We start from the raw sequence: 21,077 nt of genomic DNA, 5'->3' as shown, positions 1-21,077 counted from the left end.
ATACTATATGAGAAGAATGGCAAAAAAAATAAAACATTTCTGTAATTGCACAACAGCTGTTTTCAAAAATTACAAGGTCATCAACATCTACACTGATTTCTTGTTTTCTTTTAGAAAAAAGTATTGTGATCGGAGTGCAAGGAATCAGGGACCAAACGTAGTGACAGTAAAGCCTGATCACAAAGTAAATGTACGTGTTCGTGCAATAATTTTGAAAAGTCACTGTTTCTTCAATCCTGTCGTTTTCATACTGAAATGGGGTCCACAGTGTATCCAAACGTCTGAGTTTTAGGGGTCCTAAAGTTCCGAAGTTATGAATATGTATTTGTATGGACGTAGCCATATGGCTATATCTTCTTCCTCCTTTAAAAAAAAAAGAAAACAAAAATCTGTCCACCTGACCATCATTTCACTAAATATCTTTATATTTGCACTTACATATGCAAAAACGAATACCATCGCTGTATTAAGCAGAGTCACTTCATCTGTTCTGCAGACATGAAACTGCTGTTGTGGATATCAGTGCAAGGCTTTTGCTGGTACAGTGGTGCAGCTATGTTAAGTTGAGCTGTAATGTTTTTGTTCTCGATGCTAACGTGTCACAAAAAAGAAAGGAAAATGTAAATTTGGCTTGTTTCCATCAAGTTCTTTGGAGGAAATAAACACTTATTAAACAGAGGAGAGGAAGCAGGAAACAACTGTCAGCTGCTAAAAAATCTCTGACAAGAAAAGAAACTAATAAAACCTCAATTTATGAGAGAAAATGAAAGATTGGAATTACTGAATTTATTGCAGGAACTGAAACTCAGAGCAGCAATGACTTGATTAGTCATATATTTTGTAAGGAAGTATTGGACCTGTCTCCTGCTGTCCTGTCCAGAGGAAGACAGCAGAAAACAGGTCCAGCTGATCAGACATGCAGTTCAATGTTCACCATGTCAGAACTTTTTCAGAAAAGGTGGTTTCATCTTCCAATATGCCAAAACACCTCATGTGAGAGTAATTTGTTTGTTGAATTGGGAAAATATTTTTAATACTCTATCATTTTCATAAACTTTTTAATAATAATTCAAAGTATGCATTAAAGATATGTTACAGAAACACTGTTTTTGTTATAGAAATCATTGCTTCAAACAGTTTGCATTTTACGCAGCTACACACACACACACACACACACACACACACACACACACACACACACACACACACACACACACACACACACACACACACACACACACACACACACACACACACACACACACACACACACACACACACACACACTGGAATGTTTACTCAATTTCACTTCAGAAAATGCTTTTAAAAAGTCCATTTGGGTGACCTAAATGATGAGAGGTGTAAATGTAGAGGAAAATGTGTAATTGGCAAAATACACTGCCTCTCAAAAAAAAATAAAAAAAATCACACGTTCTAATATTTTGTTAGACTTCCTTTAGCTTTGAAAACGACACACATCTGCTGTGACATTGTTTCAGAAAGCTTCTACAATGTCACAGCTTATTATTATTTCTGTCCAGAGTTGGATTAAATTTTCACGAAGATCTAATAATGATGAACAGAGAGTCGGACAAAGTCTTCTCCAGAACATCCCAAAGATTCTCAGTGGGGCTGATGTCTGGACTTTGTGGAGGACAATCCATGTGTGAAAATGATGTCTCATGCTCCCTGATCCACTCATTCTCACTGTGAGCCCTATGAATCCTGGTATTGTCATCTTGGAACATGTCCATGCCATCATGGAAGAATAACTCCATTCGTGAAAAGAGCTGGTATTTTTTAGTATACTTAGGAAGTCAGCTGACCTCACTCTTCGGAAACATAACATTGCTGAACCTGACCAACCCCAGATCATAACCCTAACCCCCACAGACTTGTAGACAATAGCCATGATGAATACATCACTTCATCAGCCTCTCTTCTTACCCTGATGCCCCCATCACTTTGGAATAGGGTAAATCTGGACTCATCAGACCACCTGACCAACCACATTTCTTCCTGGAAAATGATGGTTCTCCCCTATCCTTCAGGTTTTAATAATACGTTGGATGGTTCTTAACCTGGTTTTCAATAATTTGACCCTTCTGAGACAGATTAACATCCTTTCCATGACCACAGGATATGTCTTCCAAGATGATTAAGAACTGAGAAGCTCCTCACTGCATCAGCTAGGGTTAAATAAGTTGTTGCAGCTGAAACGTATTCATTTCTGCAGTAATTATCCAATGGAAGGATCGTACCTATTTGCTTAGTGAAATCCAGAGGGCGACTTTATTTTTTTGGACAGGCAGTGTGTCTGTATTATCGTGGTTCCTGTACATAAGCTATTTGGGTGGAGACACATTGCTTCACTCTGGTATCTGTGATTTGTATCTTCAGATATAAAAGCCGTATATATCAATAAATAAATTAATCTTACGTATACACTGTAATGAGGGCGTGGTCCAGTGTAGGTCACCATGTTCATCTGGTCTGCATCTGGTAAGACTTGAGGTTCCTACTTTCCTCGTATAACCCTCCACACACTGGTACCGATAGTGCTCTTCAATCTGGTAGCAACCCTGTTCTGGAGGTTCACTCAGTTTCCATGAAGGAATGCGTGGACACAGACAGCTGGTGTTGTCTGAATAATTAAAAAAAAAAAAAAATCACATGACAGAAAAGAATTACAACATATGCAGAGATACAGAGACACACAGAGTGTGTATCAGGCCTGTGCGGTTTCAGGTGAAGGTTAAAAACTAAAATCGGCTGTCCTGTCAAAATAAAAGATCCACTGAGGATCAGAGGACAGCTTCTTTAAAGCTCCTTTATTTTCATAGAAATCTAATTGTTATCCTTCAACTTTATAAAGGTGTATTTTGTTACTATAATGTTACAGCTAGTTTTTTTTTTTTAATATTTAAAAATGACAAAATCACATCCGATTATAAAATATTATTAGAGCAGGTTGTACTGATTCACGGGTCCAAAATAGGACTATTTTTGTAAAGGACTTCTGCTGTCAAGTGTGATCTGGCTGGGCTGACTTTTTGCACTTACCGCCGCTGGAGAGTGTCGCAGCTCCGAGCAGAAAAGCCATCATAATGCAGATAGACACAGAGAGAGAACCGGGATCCATCTGACCGCTCTTAGAACCTGTCCGCCAAGTAGACCTGGACCGGTCCAGACCATCGTTACTGTCCGAAGTTCAGATGCCACTCAACTACTGTCAGACACTTTCACTTTCACCCAACACCACTCCTCTTATGACCAAATGGGACCCGCCCACTGTGACATAATTGGTTGCTTTTGTGGTCGTCATATTTGTAGTTTCTACATACGATTTTTTTTAAAGAGAAGTCCTCCAGGCACTAGGAGGCGCTAGAGGGGAAAATACCGGCAAACGGTAGCTGTGTTGTTGAACCGCTGGCTTCCCTTTACGTACAGCGAGGAGGTAAATGAAATGTGCTATTAAACCCTTGTTTTTTTATTACCTACCTTAAGTTAAAGTCTACATATGTCTAACTTCGGTAGGTTCTGACACAGATGAAATAGCTCAACATAATTCGCATAGGAACAGACAGTTCAGGAGCAATGTTAGCTTATCTCAGCTAATGTTAACGGTTAGCTAGTTTCTGCTAGCCTGCTGCGTGTTAAAAAAATACTCAGATCACACTGACAAAGTTGCAAAATTCTTTAAATTGTTTATTACAACCTGGAAGCCTGTACTCTGATTAGTACAAATGTTTAAAGAGTTGGAGAATACCAGTATCTGAGGATTTTAGTAGGAGGAGAAGCTAGCTGTTAAAAATCATATGTCCAAACTGATGATTAAATTAGCTTTTCTCTCCTACAGCTATAAGTCGTGTTTCCCTATGCATGCAGAGAAACGCTTATTGAGGCAGATTTTTTTAATCAGACCTGGCTTGTGGTGACATTTTATACACACATTTTGTGACTCATCTTAGACACCATCTACCACCTCTGCAGGTCAGATTTATTACTGGTGATAATTATAGTACATGATAGACACTGGGTTTTACTCAGTTATGAGACCCCTGCTGTCTTTGTTATCCCCCTTGCCTGACTTCACCGGTGTCTTGGCAATGTAAGATCTTGCTCAAATGGTTGGGTTAAACTGCAGGTACCAGTGTTTTATACTGAGCTTTGGAATCACAGTTTCCCTCACTGTGCACCTGTGAACAGGAATAACCTGCAGAACAATCTAAAGCTGGACTTTAGATTCAAAACTGAAATGCTCTGATTAAAGATTTAATTAATTCATTGACTTTGCCTTGTGATATTTTGTTGTCATCCAAGAGGCTTATTTGTGTGCCTGCATGTTTAGTTTTCTTATTTGGCTTCATAGTAAATGATGCCTCCATAGCTCAATGTACTGGACAGTAATGTGATGCTATTATATTATATTATATTATATTATATTATATTATATTATATTATATTTGTACTTAAGCTGCTGCATTATGTACAACCTCAGTTTCTCTTACATTAACAAAGAACAATAAGGTGCTCCTGAAGGTAGTTATAGTGCATAAAAATGAAAACTGTGTGTGTTTAATGGTAACAGGAGCACTGACTTGCAGCAATGTCGCTGTATGATGACCTCGGTGTGGGTGCCAGTGACACCAAGACCGAAGGATGGTCAAAGAATTTCAAGCTGCTGCAGTCCCAGCTTAAAGTGAAGAAAGCAGCTCTGACACAGGCCAAGGTAAGTGCAGTACAATCATACACATCTAAATTTTCACCTCAGAATGATACCTGCCGAAATTTATCAGTACTGTAACAAAAGCACAACAAACACCTGAAACAGCAGGAGAAGTGATGGATTAATACATAATTGAAAACAAAGCTGATAATTAGTTCTTTTATATCTAAAAGAAAAACTGAGAATGTGTTGCAACACCAATGCAATTTTTACACCACAGTGTGGTCATGCATTTTCATATCCAACCTGAGCTAAAAGAACTCTCATTAGAATGAGCTCTTTACAAGTTCACATCTGTCCACCATCACACTTGAATGATATGCTTTCACTCTTTCTGTTTAACATTTATAACTTCTCGTCGTTGTTCACTGTGGCAAGAATTGCAGGTTTTAATGCTTGAGTCATGCAGCCATGTTTGACTCAGACACCAGTTCTGAAGGAGAATGATACAGGAAGCTCCACCCTGCACGTTGTCAGGATTGCTTCCTTAGTTTATGTTTGAAACCCTGAAATTGTGGGTATGTGTTTCTGAGACTGTCATCAGTAGAGTGTAGTTTCAAAGTGAAAGTGCTGAGCCTCGGTGTTGACTGGCGAATAGAATAACATATCAGTACAGCTAGGAAATTGATGCATGAAAGTGAGTTCATAGCAATGATATGTAACTGTGTGCATGTTTGCTTTAAATGTAAAATGCCTTGCAGTTACAACATGTGTGTGTGTTTGTAGACCCAGCGGATGAAGCAGACCACTGTCTTGGCGCCTGTCATTGATCTAAAGAGAGGAGGTTCCAGTGATGAACGACAGATTATTGACACTCCTCCACATGCTGCTGCTGGTCTCAAGGTCTGTGCCACTCACTGTTAATGTGATCCATGTTTTTATATGGACAACGGGACCACAACTATCTTTCCTGATTTGTCCAAAGATGCAGAGTAAAAACTCTTGCACATAATGTTAATAATAGGGCTGCTCAGCGGTGTAGTGGTTAGCACGTTCGCCTTGCAGCAAGAAGATCCCTGGTTTGAATCCCGGGGTGGGCCTGGGATCTTTCTGCATGGAGTTTGCATGTTCTCCCTGAGCATGCGTGGGTTTCCTCCGGGCACTCCGGCTTCCTCCCACAGTCCAAAAACATGCTGAGGTTGATTGACTATTCTAAATTGCCCGTAGGTGTGAATGCGAGTGTGATTGTTCGTCTATGTATGTAGCCCTGCGACAGACTGGCGACCTGTCCAGGGTGTCCCCTGCCTTTGCCCGAGTCAGCTGGGATAGGCTCCAGCACCCCCTGCGACCCTGGTGAGGATAAAGCGGTGTATAGAGGATGGATGGATGGATAATGTTAATAACACGACACAGAGCAATCTGTAGCACACAAACTCTACCTTCTATGTGCTTAAAAAGTAAATGTAAGCACCCAGACCACCTGTAGATGGCGTCTCTTTCCATTCTCCTTTCTTAGACTTGTCCTGTGTCTGTGTTTGTTTCAGGATGCAGTGCCCAGTGGTTTCTCCTCTGGTGATGTGCTGATTCCGTTGGCAGACGAATATGACCCAATGTTCCCCAACGACTACGAGAAGGTTGTGAAGCGACACAGAGAGGAACGACAGCGACAGAGGGAGCAGGAGAGGCAGAAGGAGATCGAGGAGAGGGAAAAGTACTGCCGTGCTGGTTTACTCTGCATGCTGGAGAATATAATAATATATAATAGCTCGCACAGAAAACTGTTAGAAACACTGCAAAATGAAATGATTCACTTGTCTTTTCTTAAGTGTTTGTGAGAACACAGGGAAATGTGGTGGCATTAAGTTATTTGTTATTTAATCGATTTTTGCAAGAAACAACATAAACACGCGACTAAATTGTGAACTTGGTGTGTTGTAGGAAGAGGAAAGACAGACACGATGGTGGAGCTCCGAGTGGATTCTCTCGCTTCCCGGCAGCAGAGGAAGACTCGGATGAAGAGGAGGAGTATGAGAAAGAGAGGAGGAAACGAAGTATGTACTTCGAGTGCTTAAACACACATAGAATTTAACTGTGATGGTTTGTCTTTAGTAGGACTACAACTAATGACGCGTCGACGAGTCGTCTGAGCACGATACGTCATCAAAAGCGGAAGTGAGCATGCAATGCAACAGAAATCCCCTTCCGACCGGAGGACGTCCGCGCTGCATCGTGCATACATAATACATGCACGATGCAGCGCCGACGTTCGTCCGTGTTCCACGCTCCGATCGGAAGGGGATTTCTGTTGCATTGCGCGCTCACTTCCGCTTTTGATGACATATCGTGCTCAGATGACTCGTCGACGCATCGTTAGTTGCAGCCCTTGTCTTTAGTTGACATTTAGAAGAATTCTGTAATTTTCTAACAGCATTTAATCATCAATCTATGTTTAACCAGTAATAGAAACTTGCGCTGTTGTTTGAAGTCTAATCCGCTCAAGACCCTTTGCTCATTTACCATCATCTGCTTTCAAATGACATCCACTTTTAGGAACTAAAACATTTTGTGTGTTTTGCGTGTTTGCTTCTCCTCTCACATGTTCTGTGGTTTGTGACTCATCGTTTTGGTCACAAAGTGCACTGTGACCATTTATAGATTGAGACTAGTCAACTGCATGATGCTCATTGAGGGGAACAAAATGATATCAGCACGGTCGCGTCGCTCAGTTCTATGATCATGTGCTACAATAGGAACTTCTGAGACAAAGCAAATCATTTTCTAGCCATATATCACAGTCACCATGTGTCAAAACCTCAACAAAATGTTAATTTCACTTACCTTGGTTTTTTCCCTTTCTGCCCAAGGTATGGGTGGAGCAGCCATCGCCCCTCCTTCATCACTTGTGGACAGAGATGGTAAGTCTGGTTATACATCAACACGGTTTTTCCTGCACAGAATCAGGCATTGCAGGATGCACAACAGAAAGCATAATGGGTCTGCATACAGTGAGATTATGTCACATCGTTTGTGTATTGCTGGTGGCCTATAAGCCTTCATTAAAGGTACATGTTCCCAGATACTCTTAGCTACATGGTGATGATGGAGAATGTGGTGACCAGTGTGATTGGACAGCCTGGCTGAATGGTAAAACTGTCTCACTGCTGATGTGAAATCCCTGGGAAAGTCCGGTGTGGCCTGACTGGACAGTGAAACACTTTGCAGGAAAAACCCTGGGTCACTTTTCAGTTTTGAACATCAACAGAGTGGAGCCACAGTAACAGCAGCAGAAGCTGTAGCTAAGTAGTGTAGTGAATAAATAGTAAATCATTAACTCTAGACTTTAAAACAAACAGAAATGACACAGTTTGACTCGGTGTATTCCAGTATGAATAAACACAAACATAAATGGTGTTTGGATTTAGTTTGATGTGGGGAAATGAGCCTAATGTACCTGAATTTAGTGTCAAACATGAGCGATGAAGCCTGTATTAGTACTTTTAGTTTGGTTATTTTAAATGTTTTTTTGAGATAGAAATTTGTGCTGGATGCCCAATTTATATTTAGTGAACTACAGTTAGTGCAATTTAACCCTGAAATTGCATGAAAACGATGAAACGATTCCTTGAGTTATTCGAGTAACTCGATTATTAAAATCTTTTAATCCACTACATACTAGACCCCATGTCACTAACTGATGGACCGTGGTCCTAACCCAGACTTCAGCCTATATGGACCTGGAATCATAATAAATAACTGATCAGGGGATTTTAAATTTGACAAGATGCTTCTATTTTAACCGGTGCAGCTTTTCTAGTGTTTATGACGTTGGTTTATCAGATCAGAGGACTGAACTATGAAGGCAATTTAACACAGTCAGACTTTCAGCTCAACAAAAACTAAACCTTCAGTCAGAGTTAACAGGTATGAAGGAGGTTTTCAACTTTCTTCGTTATCTCAGACTTTCTGCTTCAAACTCGTCACACCAACAGGAGCATTTAACCATCATTTGACTCTCTTCTGCACAAAATTAAAGCTCGTGTCCGGAGTTTCCGTTTGTTTTCAATTTATGTATCATTGTTTAACAAAGCTTAAATGTGTTAGTCTCGTTCGATACTATAATATAATGTTAGTATGACGCGATATGAAAATTTTTTCATGAGCTCCGCCTTCCTCTCATAGACCCCCATGTTATTCCAAAAAGCGCCGGTTGCTGCCGACCAATCAAGTTCGAGCTTCAGCTTTGTCATGCTGTCAATCAACGGTTACGCGCACAGCAAGGAAGCCCATGCAGAGGTGGGCGAGCTACGCACTACGCAACCGCGTGCACATTTGTTTTGCTTGTGGAGGAGAGAGCATCAGGGCTCAGCAACTTCCAGAAAAGTTACCAATCCCACGGCTTGTCAGGCCAAGAGACTGCAGGACGTTTTTTGGCTCAGGGTGCTCGCGTCGCTTCCCGACCACGGCCTCCATAGCCCGCCTGACGGCTTCGTTTAGATGCCCGACCTCTGGAGGAAGATGTTGGGCCGTCTGGGACATACTCTTCGTCAGAGGAGTCATGCAATTCTGAACTCTAGATAGAAATAAATAAACAATGTAACACATATACACGCGTAAATGCGCTAAGTTTGATAAACAACGTCATCGAGAGGGATACACGAGTGTAATCACATATTGAAACTTTACTCGTTCGTCCTAGCAGATTCATGTTATTTTGGTATTAGAACAAGTTAGACTCAATACAGCATTCTAACGTAATTCCTTTATTATTTACTAAATGTACTAAATGTAGAAGAGTGGAAAACAGCAAAACAGGCAAGATGCTGCAGCACTACGGGCACTCCTGTCAGGTACTGCGCGCGTGCACAAATAAAGGGGCGAAATCAGAGGGAGGGTGGGACCAAGAGTTTTTTGGGAGACGCTGCGATTCAAACTCCGGACACGAGCTTTAACTGATTGTGGTTGTTTTAATAGAGAACAATGAGGAACAGAAAAATTTATGACAGTAAAAAGCTGTGACTGAAAATGATGTAAGACAGGAATGATGGTATAAAACTGTTAAACATCCATCCATCCATTCTCCATACACCGCTTTATCCTCATTAGGGTCGCGGGGGGTGCTGGAGCCTATCCCAGCTGACTCGGGCGAAGGCAGGGGACACCCAGGACAGGTCGCCAGTCTGTTGCAGGGCTACATATACAGACAAACAATCACACTCGCATTCACACCTACGGGCATTTTAGAGTACTCAATTAACCTCAGCATATTTTTTGGACTGTGGGAGGAAGCCAGAGTACCCAGAGAAAACCCACGCATGCTCAGGGAGAACATGCAAACTCCATGCAGAAAGATCCCAGGCCCACCCCGGGATTCGAACCAGGGATCTTCTTGCTGCAAGGCGAAAGTGCTAACCACTACTGATCAATGCAGCTGATTATTGATAACAGACAATAAAACTATCAAGCTTCAGACATTCAAACTGAATACACGTAAATTTGTGACCAAATCAAAGTGAAACTAACGTTATTGACTGAATATTCTCTGTAATCAATACTAATAAATTCATCAGTTTTCTTCTTTGTGTTCTATCAGCTGCAGTAGCAGCAGTTTAAACAACCAAACATAAAAACATATTTATGTGATTTCTGCATCACCAACTAAATACATGTAGATTCCGATGGCTTTTAGTTTTAGTTATATAACCCTGTACTGTTCTATACTATATGTGTATAATACACCAAAGATGTCCACCTGTTTTCCACCAGGACGATTATTTCTGTTGCACAGTGTGCTCACTTTTACTTTTGATGCTGTAATGTGGATGTCCAGCATGGAATCACACAGCGTGGAAAACAGCCCTACCCTAAATGAGGGGTGAGGAAATGACTGATCCTGTGGACACACACAGTCAGAGATGATTTTAGTCTTAGCCAGCAGAGGGCAGCATTGCTTGTCCATGTATTTAACACATTGTCCCTGCATCAAATCAGTCAAAATAATTGCATTTTACAATTTTTGGTTTATTGGAGAAGAGAGTGGTGGTGTTTGTTTCAGCAGCATCTTCAGTTTTTTAAGTGGATATAATGGGTATAAAAAGGAGCAAAACTGAGAATTAAATAAGGTGTAAACATGTAAAGTTTATAATCCATCCACTAAATATTAACTAGTACTACAAATTCAAGTCAGTTATTTAATTGTGCTCCGCATTAGTCATGTTTTGTTGTGTGTGTTTAGGCTCCTCTTCATATTCCTACGAGGATGAAGGACGTCCTGCCAGAGGCTCCAAGGCTGCCATCCCTCCACCCATGTACGAGGACTCAGATCGACCACGTTCACCACCCGGACCAACCAGCTCCTTCCTGGCCAACATGGGGTGAGTGGGGCATACAAATACAGCTACACACAACAAGCAGGCCAGCTGTGTTTCATATAATAGACAGCTAGGGTTGCAAAATTCCGGGAATTTTCAAAGTTGGAAACTTTCCATGGGAATTAACGGGAATATATGAGAATTGATGGGAATATATGGGAATAAACGGGAATAAATAAGAAATTTACAAAATTGAAGGTTGGCCCTTAACAGGGAACTTGAATATAGTTGGGGGGAATATATTGTAGCATAGGCTTGGCTAAAACAACCAGATTTAATGCAAGTACACTCCTCAATTACATGCACACAGCACACTGCTTACTGCAGGGCTATTGAGGCCACGCCCCCTACATACACTGTGCATTCCTGACACAGAGCCATCCTCAACAAGGCTGGACAGTGACACTGAAGAGGAGTCATTGGCGTCGGATGTTGAGGAGGTGAACATGGAGGATGTTGATGAGGCCTAGGAAGAGGCCATTGCCTGAAAGGTTTTGGCAAAAATGCAGAACATGCAGAAACTAGGCTTGCGAAGCTTGACGGAAGAGGCTTTTGTTTTACATGTTGAATGGGACTTTTTTGGAGGGAGTGGGGCTCCTTTCATTTAACATTTTGAATGGGACTTTTTTTGGGGGGGTGGGGGTCATTTACTTTTTGATTGGGTGGGGGAGGGGGTGAGTATTTACTCAACAGTCATGTTTTGGTTGTTCATTAAAATAATTGTTCATACAAAAATAAAAACTAAAGTTCTGTTGAAATGTCATGTTTTTGTATTATTTTGCATGGATGTCTGCTTATGACAAAAAATATTTACATTTATGTTTGGATATGATACAGTTTGTTTAAATTACCCCCAATTTCCAGTTAATTCCCATAAATTGCCATAATTCCCATGGAAAGTTTCTAATTTGGAATATTTCCAAAATTCCCCAGCTTAACTTCCCATGAAAAGTTTCTGGAAATTTACCGGAAATTTTCCGCCCCTTTGCAACCCTATAGACAGCCCATCAAATAATAAATGTACACTGCAGTGATGACAGTTAGCTGTAGTAGTGCAACAAATTCAGACTTTCCCAGAACTTTCCGTGTCTTCTTCCACAGAGGTACGGTGGCTCATAAGATTATGCAGAAGTATGGCTTCAAAGAAGGCCAGGGTCTGGGGAAACACGAGCAGGGTCTGAGCACAGCGCTGTCTGTGGAGAAGACGAGCAAGAGAGGTGGAAAGATCATCATAGGAGACGCAGCAGAAAAACGTAAGTGCTGCCTTTGTCTGTCCAACCTACTGATGCTCTGCTGTTTATGTCGCTTTCTGCTTTTCTTTGTCTTTTTCACAGTCTGCTCTCCAGTCCTTTTATGTGTCGACTGCATGAACAGCTACTTTTGCTTGTATCATCTCAAGCTTGATTCAGTCGGTGTCCAGCCTGCAGTGGCTTTTACTTCAAACAAGTGACCACTATTAATGTTTTCATGTGTATCTTTGCTCTCCAGCTGTCCGTGACGTCATTTTAGCATCAGCTAGATGTTTTACAGTGACTCTGTGCATGTCTTTCATTTGTATATGTGTATGCGTGTGTGTGTGGTGTGTGTGTGTGTGTGTGTTTTTGTGTGTGACTGAGCAGCAGGGTCCAGCCAGTCAGGTGCTGCTGAAACTTCAGGCTCTGCAGGTTGGCCTCCTCTCCATTTTCTCTCTCCCAGTTGCAGCATGTGCTGCCCTTTTTAAGTGTGTGTGGGAGTGTGTTTGCATGGATTTTCTGTACATGTGTATTGTCACATGGAGTTACATGGAAAGCAGTGAAACTTCTGTTTGAAGGTTAGTGCTTCCCAAACCTTGTGTGTGTTGGTACGACAGATCTGCAGAACTAGATCTGGTGTTTGCATGAATTTCTGTAGATTTATGCATGAGTATTCTCTGCCCATTATTTCTTAGTCAAAGCTGCAGTGTGGCCTCATTTTAGCCTCATTTTGGCCTAGTTTCAGTGTAATCTTTGCTTTCCACTTGAGGATAGTTTTTACCTCTGTGGCATGCTGTTTGTTGAGCTTAAACTGAGCTGTAAGTTTCCCTTATTTCCCTCTAACAGCTCTACTTCTGATCCTTACTGGCCTGCATCCATCACGGTTGGCATTTGCGCCTTCCATTTTTCTTTATTCTTTAAACCTGTTCTTCTAACCTATAAATCCATGTTAATATGACTTATAAGTCAGAATGTACCTCTTTAGGAGGTCTGTAGGTTTGTATGATTTATTAGCCATATGACAGCTGTTTATCAGCTTCACTGGCTGTAAATTTAAAGGTTATATTTGTATGTACACACACTCACACCACAGATGAAATGAGTAAATATGATGGGTATTTACTTGTTAACATCGATAAATGTCATGCTTTGATTTAAAAACGGTCAACTTTTCCCCTCCGATTACTGGATGTCGTGTTTGTTATTGACCGCTAGATGTCATGGTTGGATGAAAGGTTCGTCTTTGCTTCGTTTTCTACACAACTATTGCAGGTGTATAAGCTACATCAGCTTTGTCAGCACAGTTTACTGTACAGAATGGTGAACAGTTCAGGGTTCTCGCCAGGATTTTTTTCAGCATAACGGCAGGTCCTCCTGCACGCGCGCGCGCGCAATAGACGGGAGCGCGCATGCGCAATAGACGGGAACGGGTCAATCGACAGGAAAGTACGGCTGAGGTGGGGAGACATAAATTAACTTAGATAGGCACCCAGTTGATAAAAACAATCGCACATGGCGTTATCTGTCAAAATAACAGCGCAGCGGCCCTAATCACAGTGTTAACCCTTCCTGTTCGGCTCCCGACCGTGGTCAGGAAGCCCGGGGTTAACCCCCTTCACTTCCTCAGCAGCCGTAGAGGCAAAGACACAGGAGCCCAGCCGTATCGAAGAACACTGCAGCCTTTATTGTCTATCAACAATGGCTGAACCGCACAGTACCCAGCAACTTCACACCTTCTCTCCTCCTCCCGACTGCACCGACTGCCCGTCTGTCTCACTCGCTCTCCCACTCCCTCCCCCTTCCTCCCACACACACACACTGCTCTCTCTCCCACTCTCATGACGGAGCCACACACTCTCATAACAACAGCGTAATCTTTGAAATGCGCTGGCGTAGCAGCCCTAATCACAGCGTAATCTTTTAAACTGAGCGTAACAGGCCGTTAAGACTGCGTAACGGCCCGTTAGACAGTGTAACGGGCCGTTATGACAGTGTAACGGGCCGTTACGCTGAAATGCACTGGCGAGAACACTGCAGTTAGATGTGAGGACAGTCAGTCTTAAACATTTTTCTCTGTTCTCAAATGTCAGCCAGGACACTAAGTAGCATCTTAAAGGCATCTTTGCTCCAATCACTAGGCTGAGGATGACTGCTATATGTTACAGAATTATTGTACGTCAGTCTTACAGTGAGTTAAATCAGGGATTAGCTTGAAGGTTTGCATATACTTCATATGTGCAGTAAACCAGTGGTTATTTTTATTATCAATTCAAGGCCAATGCCTGATCTCGCAGGTTTAGAGAGAGTGATGGGTCCACACCAAAATGTTATGTGTTCTTCCTTAACACATGTTCCGCTTCTCAACCACTTTTCATGACAGTTGGCCATGTAGGTTTTGCATCATCTTGCTGACAGCCAAACTGCACTAAAAAACATAACTAGACAGCTTCTCATTGGCACAGGAATTCATTGTTGAGTCTCAGAAATGTCAATAATAGAGAAACAGATCAAATCATTCCAGAGTCCAAAGTGCCATCTTCACACGTTTTATTTTGGCCAACTGAACATTTAAAAAAAAAAGGCAGAAAGGCATCAGGTTACAGTCAGGCTGTAGTCTACCAAAGGAAATCTGGGTTGGTTGAAATTGTATCTTCTTTTCATCCAGGCATTTGGTCACAAGAAAAAATCAGCAGTTGATCAGTGTGCGCTGAGAGCACTCTACTGGCTGCCTTATGGGCTGAATTAATTATATATAAACACAGAAGCTTATATCTGCAGCATATTAAATCATTTACATCTGTTTGTTTATTTCAACAAATTCCATCAAGATAGACTTTGACCTAGCAGCCTGCATTACGCAGTTCAGAGAAGGGAAATGTTTGGAGATAAGTCTGTCCCTCCTGCCTCTCAGAATAATGGACTACTCCTGCAGGGCTGAAAGCATATTGATCAACCAGGAGATGGCAGCCTAAATTATAGAAACTGGAACTAAAGAGCTAGTATTTGTTTTTTTCCTTCAAAAGTGACAGTCTTTTAAAAAGACTCACTAATTTTTTTCTTTTGATCTACAAATCAATGAATCATTTCTTTTCTATATTTGTTTTGCATATTTCAGTGTTTGAGAACTTTTGTTGTGCTGCTGCTTGGTTATTTTCCAGTCAGACTAACAGCATTAATACATTTGGATGCCTCATGTAGACTTGTAGCTCAGCATCACGTATAACACGATAGAAGCAGTGCTTTAAAATATGATGAATACAGCCAACAGAATAGATATCATAAGCTCAGCACTCACAAAGCCCTATTTTTCAACAGCTTCTTAACAAAACCTGTGCAGAATTGTTTCATTTATCGCCTGTATTGAATCAGACTCCTGTTCTTGAGCAATACCATATACCAATACCAATATAAGGTATTGTTCTGCACTTTCAGTTGCTCCATCTAGCGTGCTTGTAGCCTGTGAATGTTCCTTTAGGGAAATAAACACGACTTTTTCATCTGCTTCCATCCAAACAGCGGATTCTTCCAAGAAGAGCGAGACAAACCCGCTCACAGAAATCCTCAAAAACCCCACCAAAGTGGTCCTGCTAAGGGTATGTGTGTGTCCTTGTGTGTTTTTTTTTTTTAACCCTCGCATCATCCTACGGGTCAAATGGACCCGTTTTAAAGTTTAAAAATGTAAGAAACAAAACAATATTTTCACAGTGAAACTTCTGATGTCCACATTTTCAACATTTTTGGGAAATTTCTGAACATCTTTGGTGGGAAAAAAAGAAATGCTAAGAAAAATGTTTCTTTAAGAACATTCACAAAAAAATCAATATCCAACCAAAATCCAGCGAATTTCGCTGGATTTTGGTTGATTTTTTTGTGAATGTTCTTAAAGAAAATATTAGGTTTTACTGATATATATGTAATCATTTTAGATATTTTTGGGATTTTTTTTGAAGATTTTTACTCTTTTTTTAAAAAAAATATTTGCAAGAATTTTTTTGCCGAATTTGGGGGATTTTTTTAAAATAAACTTTTAAAGGAAACTTTGAAGGGATTATTGGAATTTTCTTCTTGAAGGTTTCACAAACTTTCAGAAATTTGGGGAATTTTTTTGCTGGATTTTTTTAGACAAGGAAACAATATTTTTTGGTGCCTGTAAGTGAGGACAAAAGGAGGGTTAAAAGGCCACTTTCTAGGGTTGACAGGTATTGCAGAATAACTCAGAGCAATGAATACCTGTCCTTTGTCTAGAAAGTATTTCACAAAATGGAACACAAGTAGGCCATTTGACATTAGAACACAGAAATCAGTCAAAAGTCAGAAAGCATTTTTAGTGTAGATTTTGGTTTATTGAAATCACAAAATGATGAACTTGAAACTGTATTTGGGTGAGAATGGTTTCAGTGTTCTCTGAAGTCCATTAGAACTGTCTTGCATGGTTTTTTTTGTTTGTCTTTTTTTAAGAACATGGTGGGCCGAGGAGAAGTGGATGAAGACCTGGAGGGAGAGACCAAAGAAGAGTGCGAGAAATACGGCAAAGTGGTTAAATGTGTAATTTTTGAGGTGAGAAAAGTAAATAGCAGATCTTCACTAGAATAAATTCATGCTATCAAACAGGACAACAAAAGAAGGATGCTTTTCCCTTTCAGATTGCAGAAGTGCTAGATGATGAAGCTGTCAGGATATTTCTGGAGTTTGAGAGAGTGGAGTCAGCCATCAAAGGTCAGTAATTAGTTATATGAAGTCTTCTCTGCTCATACTTTACTTTTATAAAGCCTGAACACGTCTACACTCAGAGCTTGAATCTTGCACTTGAAGCAAGTCATGTTGCTTCAAAACAGGTTGGATGTCACAAAAAAGTCTGGACCTCAGTTGACACTCTAAACTTGACCCTGCGTTTGCAGACTGTAAATGGTCATCCTGCACATTGCCAGTGTGTTTCTGCATTTACCGAGTCATTTTACAATCTCTATTGCATCTGCTTATGCAAGCAGCTGTTTCTTAATTGAGATGAACTTTATGTAATGGTTTTACTTTCATCGTTAGATTGTGTAACTGCTCTAATAATGTGGGTGAAAGTGTGTCTTATTCTAAATGAGTCGACCCAGATCAGAAACAAGGTGAGACTCTTCTCCCTGCGGTGTTACATCATACATGGCCCAGCAACCCAGCCGTCTCCCTACAGCACCAGCAGAACCGCTCTTACATCACACCTCCCAGAAAGCAGGACAGACGCTCTAGGAACGAACTCGCTCTGTCATAAGGAATCATTTAAAAGTGTCACACTACATAGTTTTATAGATGATGATGAAACGTTTTATTACCCCCAGGAGGGAAAGTCTCTTGGTGTGTGTCGGCCTCCTAGAGAGAGGTCAGAGGTCAGGTTACCTACTAACAGGCTGGAGGTGACCGTTGTATCAACAGCTGTAAACACAAGTTGAAACTCCGGTAAACCTGGTTTCTCTCTGTGATGACATTAAGTCTGAAGTGACTAAAACTAAATTCCTCCATGTTAGCTGTGCAGTGGTCCTTCACCATATCATGGTTCACTGTTTGCAGTGTCACTGTATCGTGGATTTTTAAACTGTATATGTCTAATTTTGTATCATGGATTTTTTGCTATATTGGTATTTTTATATATTTATTATTTTCACTATTTTGTGATAAAACAAGCTTTTTCTTGCCTAAAGAATTTAAAACAATATAAAAATTCTAATTAAATCATTAAAAGAATATTAAACGGAAATAAAATGTGTAGCGTACAATGCATCAGACATCAGTCTCCTCCATCTCCTGTGTACAGCAGCACTCAGCATCTCTCTTGTCCATTTCACATCGACGTTTGATTGTTGGAAATTTGTCGCTCTGCGGTGTTGTGTTTTTGTGAAATTTTCATTAAAAAATGGAATTTATTTCAAATCCTACAATGTCAATCAAACATTCTAAGGCTTCTGGCACTAAACCCAAGTGCTAGAGGAAGATGATTCATTGTAGATTTGGCTTTATGTTTTGGATCATTGTCCTGTTGGAATATAAATCTCCGTCCCAGTCTCAGGTCTTTTGCAGACTCCAACAGGTTTTCTTCCAGAATGCTCCTGTATTTGGCTCCATTCATCTTCCCATCAGTTTTAACCGTCTTCCCTGTCCCTGCTGAAGAAAAGCAGGCCCAAACCATGAGGCTGCCACCATCATGTTTGACAGTGGGGATGGTGTGTTCAGGGTGATGAGCTGTGTTGCTGTTATGCCAAACATATCGTTTTGCATTGTGGCTAAAAAGTTGGATTTTGGCTTCATCTGACCAGAGCACCTTCTTCCACATGTTTGGTGTGTCTCCCAGGTGGCTTGTGGCAAACTTTAAACCAGACTTTTTATGGATATCTTTGAGAAATGTCTTTCTTCTTGCCACTCTTCCATAAAGGCCAGATTTGTGCAGTGTACGACTGATTGTTGTCCTATGGACAGACTCTCCCACCTCAGCTGTAGATCTCTGCAGTTCATCCAGAGTGATCATGGGCCTCTTGGCTGCATCTCTGATCAGTCTTCTCCTTGTTCGAGGTGAAAGTTTAGAGGGACGGCCGGGTCTTGGTAGATTTGCAGTGGTCTGATACTCTTTCCATTTCAATATGATTGCTTGCACAGTGCTCCTTGAGATGTTTAAAGCTTGGGAAATCTTTTTGTATCCAAATCCGGCTTTAAACTTCTCCACAACAGTATCTCGGACCTGCCTGGTGTGTTCCTTGGTCTTCACGATGCTCTCTGCACTTTAAACAGAACCCTGAGACTATCACAGAGCAGGTGCATTTATACGGAGACTTGATTACACACAGGTGGATTCTATTTATCATCATCAGTCATTTAGGACAACATTGGATCATTCAGAGATCCTCACTGAACTTCTGGAGTGAGTTTGCTGCACTGAAAGTAAAGGGGCCGAATAATATTGCACGCCCCACTTTTCAGTTTTTATTTGTTAAAAAAGTATAAAATATCCAATAGATTTCATTCCACTTCACGACTGTGTCCCAATTGTTGTTGATTCTTGACAAAAAATTAAAATTTTATATCTTTATGTTTGAAGCCTGAAATGTGGCGAAAGGTTGAAAAGTTCAAGGGGGCCGAATACTTTCACAAGGCACTGCGCATGCAGTATGTTAGAGTGGTATTGAAAAGGGAATATGATGTGGTCACTCTTTAATAACTTCCCAGTATTGTATTTGACAAGCTGGTTAGAAGTTTACCGTGAAGACATAGTTTAACTCCATACCAACATCTGCTCAGCTGCAGAGTGTTCTGAGAGTGTTGTAAAGAATAGGGTTTACAAACTATGTTGTATGTTGTCTCTACTGCAATAGCGGTACGTCTTTTATAGGCTTACATTGTTTTTTTTTGCTGACTGATACACTGAGCTTTACTCCAGATAGGAGCACTGTCAGTGTATCAGTGCATCAGCGTTTCTTATACCTCTAGTGAATTAGTTTCCATAATTTGCTGTTGAGCTTTAAGCTGCTCCAGATGTGTCTGGAATTGCACACAGAAAGCAAGTTTTCCCATACCTTCATCAGTAATGGTTCACCATCGGTTTTAACTAAATGCAGACACACCAATGACTCCTTTCACATGATATTACGACTGAGTCAACATTTATTACATTTTAAGTAAGTGACACTTGGGTAAGAGCATATTGACCAACCAATCAAACAGTTGATCCAAGGACTGCTGCTCTAGTAAACATGATGCTACTGCAGCGCCATTAAAGCTCCTTAATTAACATATACAGAATCCAAAATGTTCATTCTCTTTACTTTGGTTTCAATACTGAAGCTTTAGTGCAAAGTGCTGCATGATGATATACCACCTGAAGCGATCTTGGGTGTCCTTCAGGGAAAATGGATTGGAGCCATGATTGGATTAGGACACAGAAACAATATGAGAACCGTTGATGATAAGGTTAACACTGTCATAGAGGACAGATGATGCTCTGTATCATTTTTAAAGGAATAGTGTTCCGGTAGTCTGTCTTCGGGGCAGCAAGTATGTTTTAGCATAAACAGGCAACATATGTGGAAAATGGCCCTTATGTCATCTGTTTCCTAGTTCTTGGAATGGGTCAGTATGAAAGACAGACATGTTGGTTTAGTGTATTTATGGTCTTTGTTTGGATACCTGATGTCATGTATCCACATATTGTTAGCAGCTCAGGCTGTGCCAGTAGTTAGGACAAACTAAGCCTTAATTGAACCATTGCTTAATAACTACATGAATAAAGCTTTTGGTGTAGAGACAGACAAGATGATAGTGTTGCAGCTTCTGTACAGGCCTTTGTGAACTGGCATTCTGGGAATCAAAAGGATAAAGACAGTACAGGCTACTGTAAAATACTACATTTTGAGATTAAAGTTCTTTATTCATATACTTCCCAAGCATGAAAATGTCTATGAAGTCTGTTTTCTTTCTGTGTATTGTACTTTTAGTTGTATTGAGTTCTGTTTGTGTGATGGTAACCGTCTCTCTCTTCTGCAGCTGTGGTGGATCTGAATGGGCGTTATTTTGGTGGGCGAGTCGTCAAGGCCTGCTTCTACAATCTAGACAAGTTCCGGGTTTTGGACCTCGGTGAGCAGGTCTGATGCCTCCCTGGGAAGCTAAACAAATACCAACAGACACTCTGAGCACACGTCATCTCCCCACTTGTACATAAACCTTTTTTATTTTCCCTGAACAGCGGTGTCTGTATGTAGTGAGTCTATCTTGTAGATTGCTGTTTTGTTATCTTTAAATACTACCTTTATGTCAAGACAAAATAAAGGGTATAAATTA

General features: G+C 40.8%; 2 protein-coding genes across 5 annotated transcripts in view; one reads left to right on the top strand and one right to left on the bottom strand.

Moving 5' to 3' along the window:
• The window catches only part of il15ra (interleukin 15 receptor subunit alpha), a 31,579-nt gene extending 28,326 nt beyond the window's left edge, over window positions 1-3,253 (bottom strand). For both annotated transcript variants that reach the window (XM_022214972.2, XM_022214973.2), the window contains exons 1-2: window positions 3,064-3,253; window positions 2,441-2,644 (exon numbers count right to left, since the gene is read on the bottom strand). In XM_022214972.2, coding sequence (XP_022070664.1) covers window positions 2,441-2,644; window positions 3,064-3,142 — 283 coding nt within the window. In that variant the 5' untranslated portion in view covers window positions 3,143-3,253. The remainder of the gene's footprint in view (window positions 1-2,440; window positions 2,645-3,063) is intronic.
• A 105-nt stretch (window positions 3,254-3,358) lies between these two features.
• rbm17 (RNA binding motif protein 17) lies at window positions 3,359-21,077 on the top strand. Of its 3 annotated transcripts, none has more exons than XM_022214969.2 (13): window positions 3,359-3,457; window positions 4,592-4,732; window positions 5,456-5,572; window positions 6,214-6,380; window positions 6,608-6,720; window positions 7,534-7,584; window positions 10,902-11,040; window positions 12,139-12,290; window positions 12,657-12,701; window positions 15,786-15,862; window positions 16,728-16,826; window positions 16,913-16,985; window positions 20,784-21,077. In XM_022214969.2, exons 2-13 carry the CDS (start codon window positions 4,610-4,612, stop codon window positions 20,885-20,887), a joined length of 1,260 nt encoding a protein of 419 aa, XP_022070661.1. In that variant the 5' UTR covers window positions 3,359-3,457; window positions 4,592-4,609; the 3' UTR covers window positions 20,888-21,077. The 3 variants fall into 3 exon arrangements, with proteins under 3 accessions (XP_022070661.1, XP_051810235.1, XP_051810239.1); XM_051954275.1 differs by having other exon boundaries at window positions 3,366-3,457; window positions 4,608-4,732; XM_051954279.1 differs by lacking the exons at window positions 3,359-3,457; window positions 12,657-12,701 and having other exon boundaries at window positions 4,595-4,732.

The sequence above is a fragment of the Acanthochromis polyacanthus genome, chromosome 1 (genome assembly GCF_021347895.1).
Source record: "Acanthochromis polyacanthus isolate Apoly-LR-REF ecotype Palm Island chromosome 1, KAUST_Apoly_ChrSc, whole genome shotgun sequence".
Classification (NCBI taxonomy): domain Eukaryota; kingdom Metazoa; phylum Chordata; class Actinopteri; family Pomacentridae; genus Acanthochromis; species Acanthochromis polyacanthus.
The sequence above is the reverse complement of the archived record's forward strand: the minus strand, read 5'-3'. Positions and strand labels throughout refer to the sequence as shown.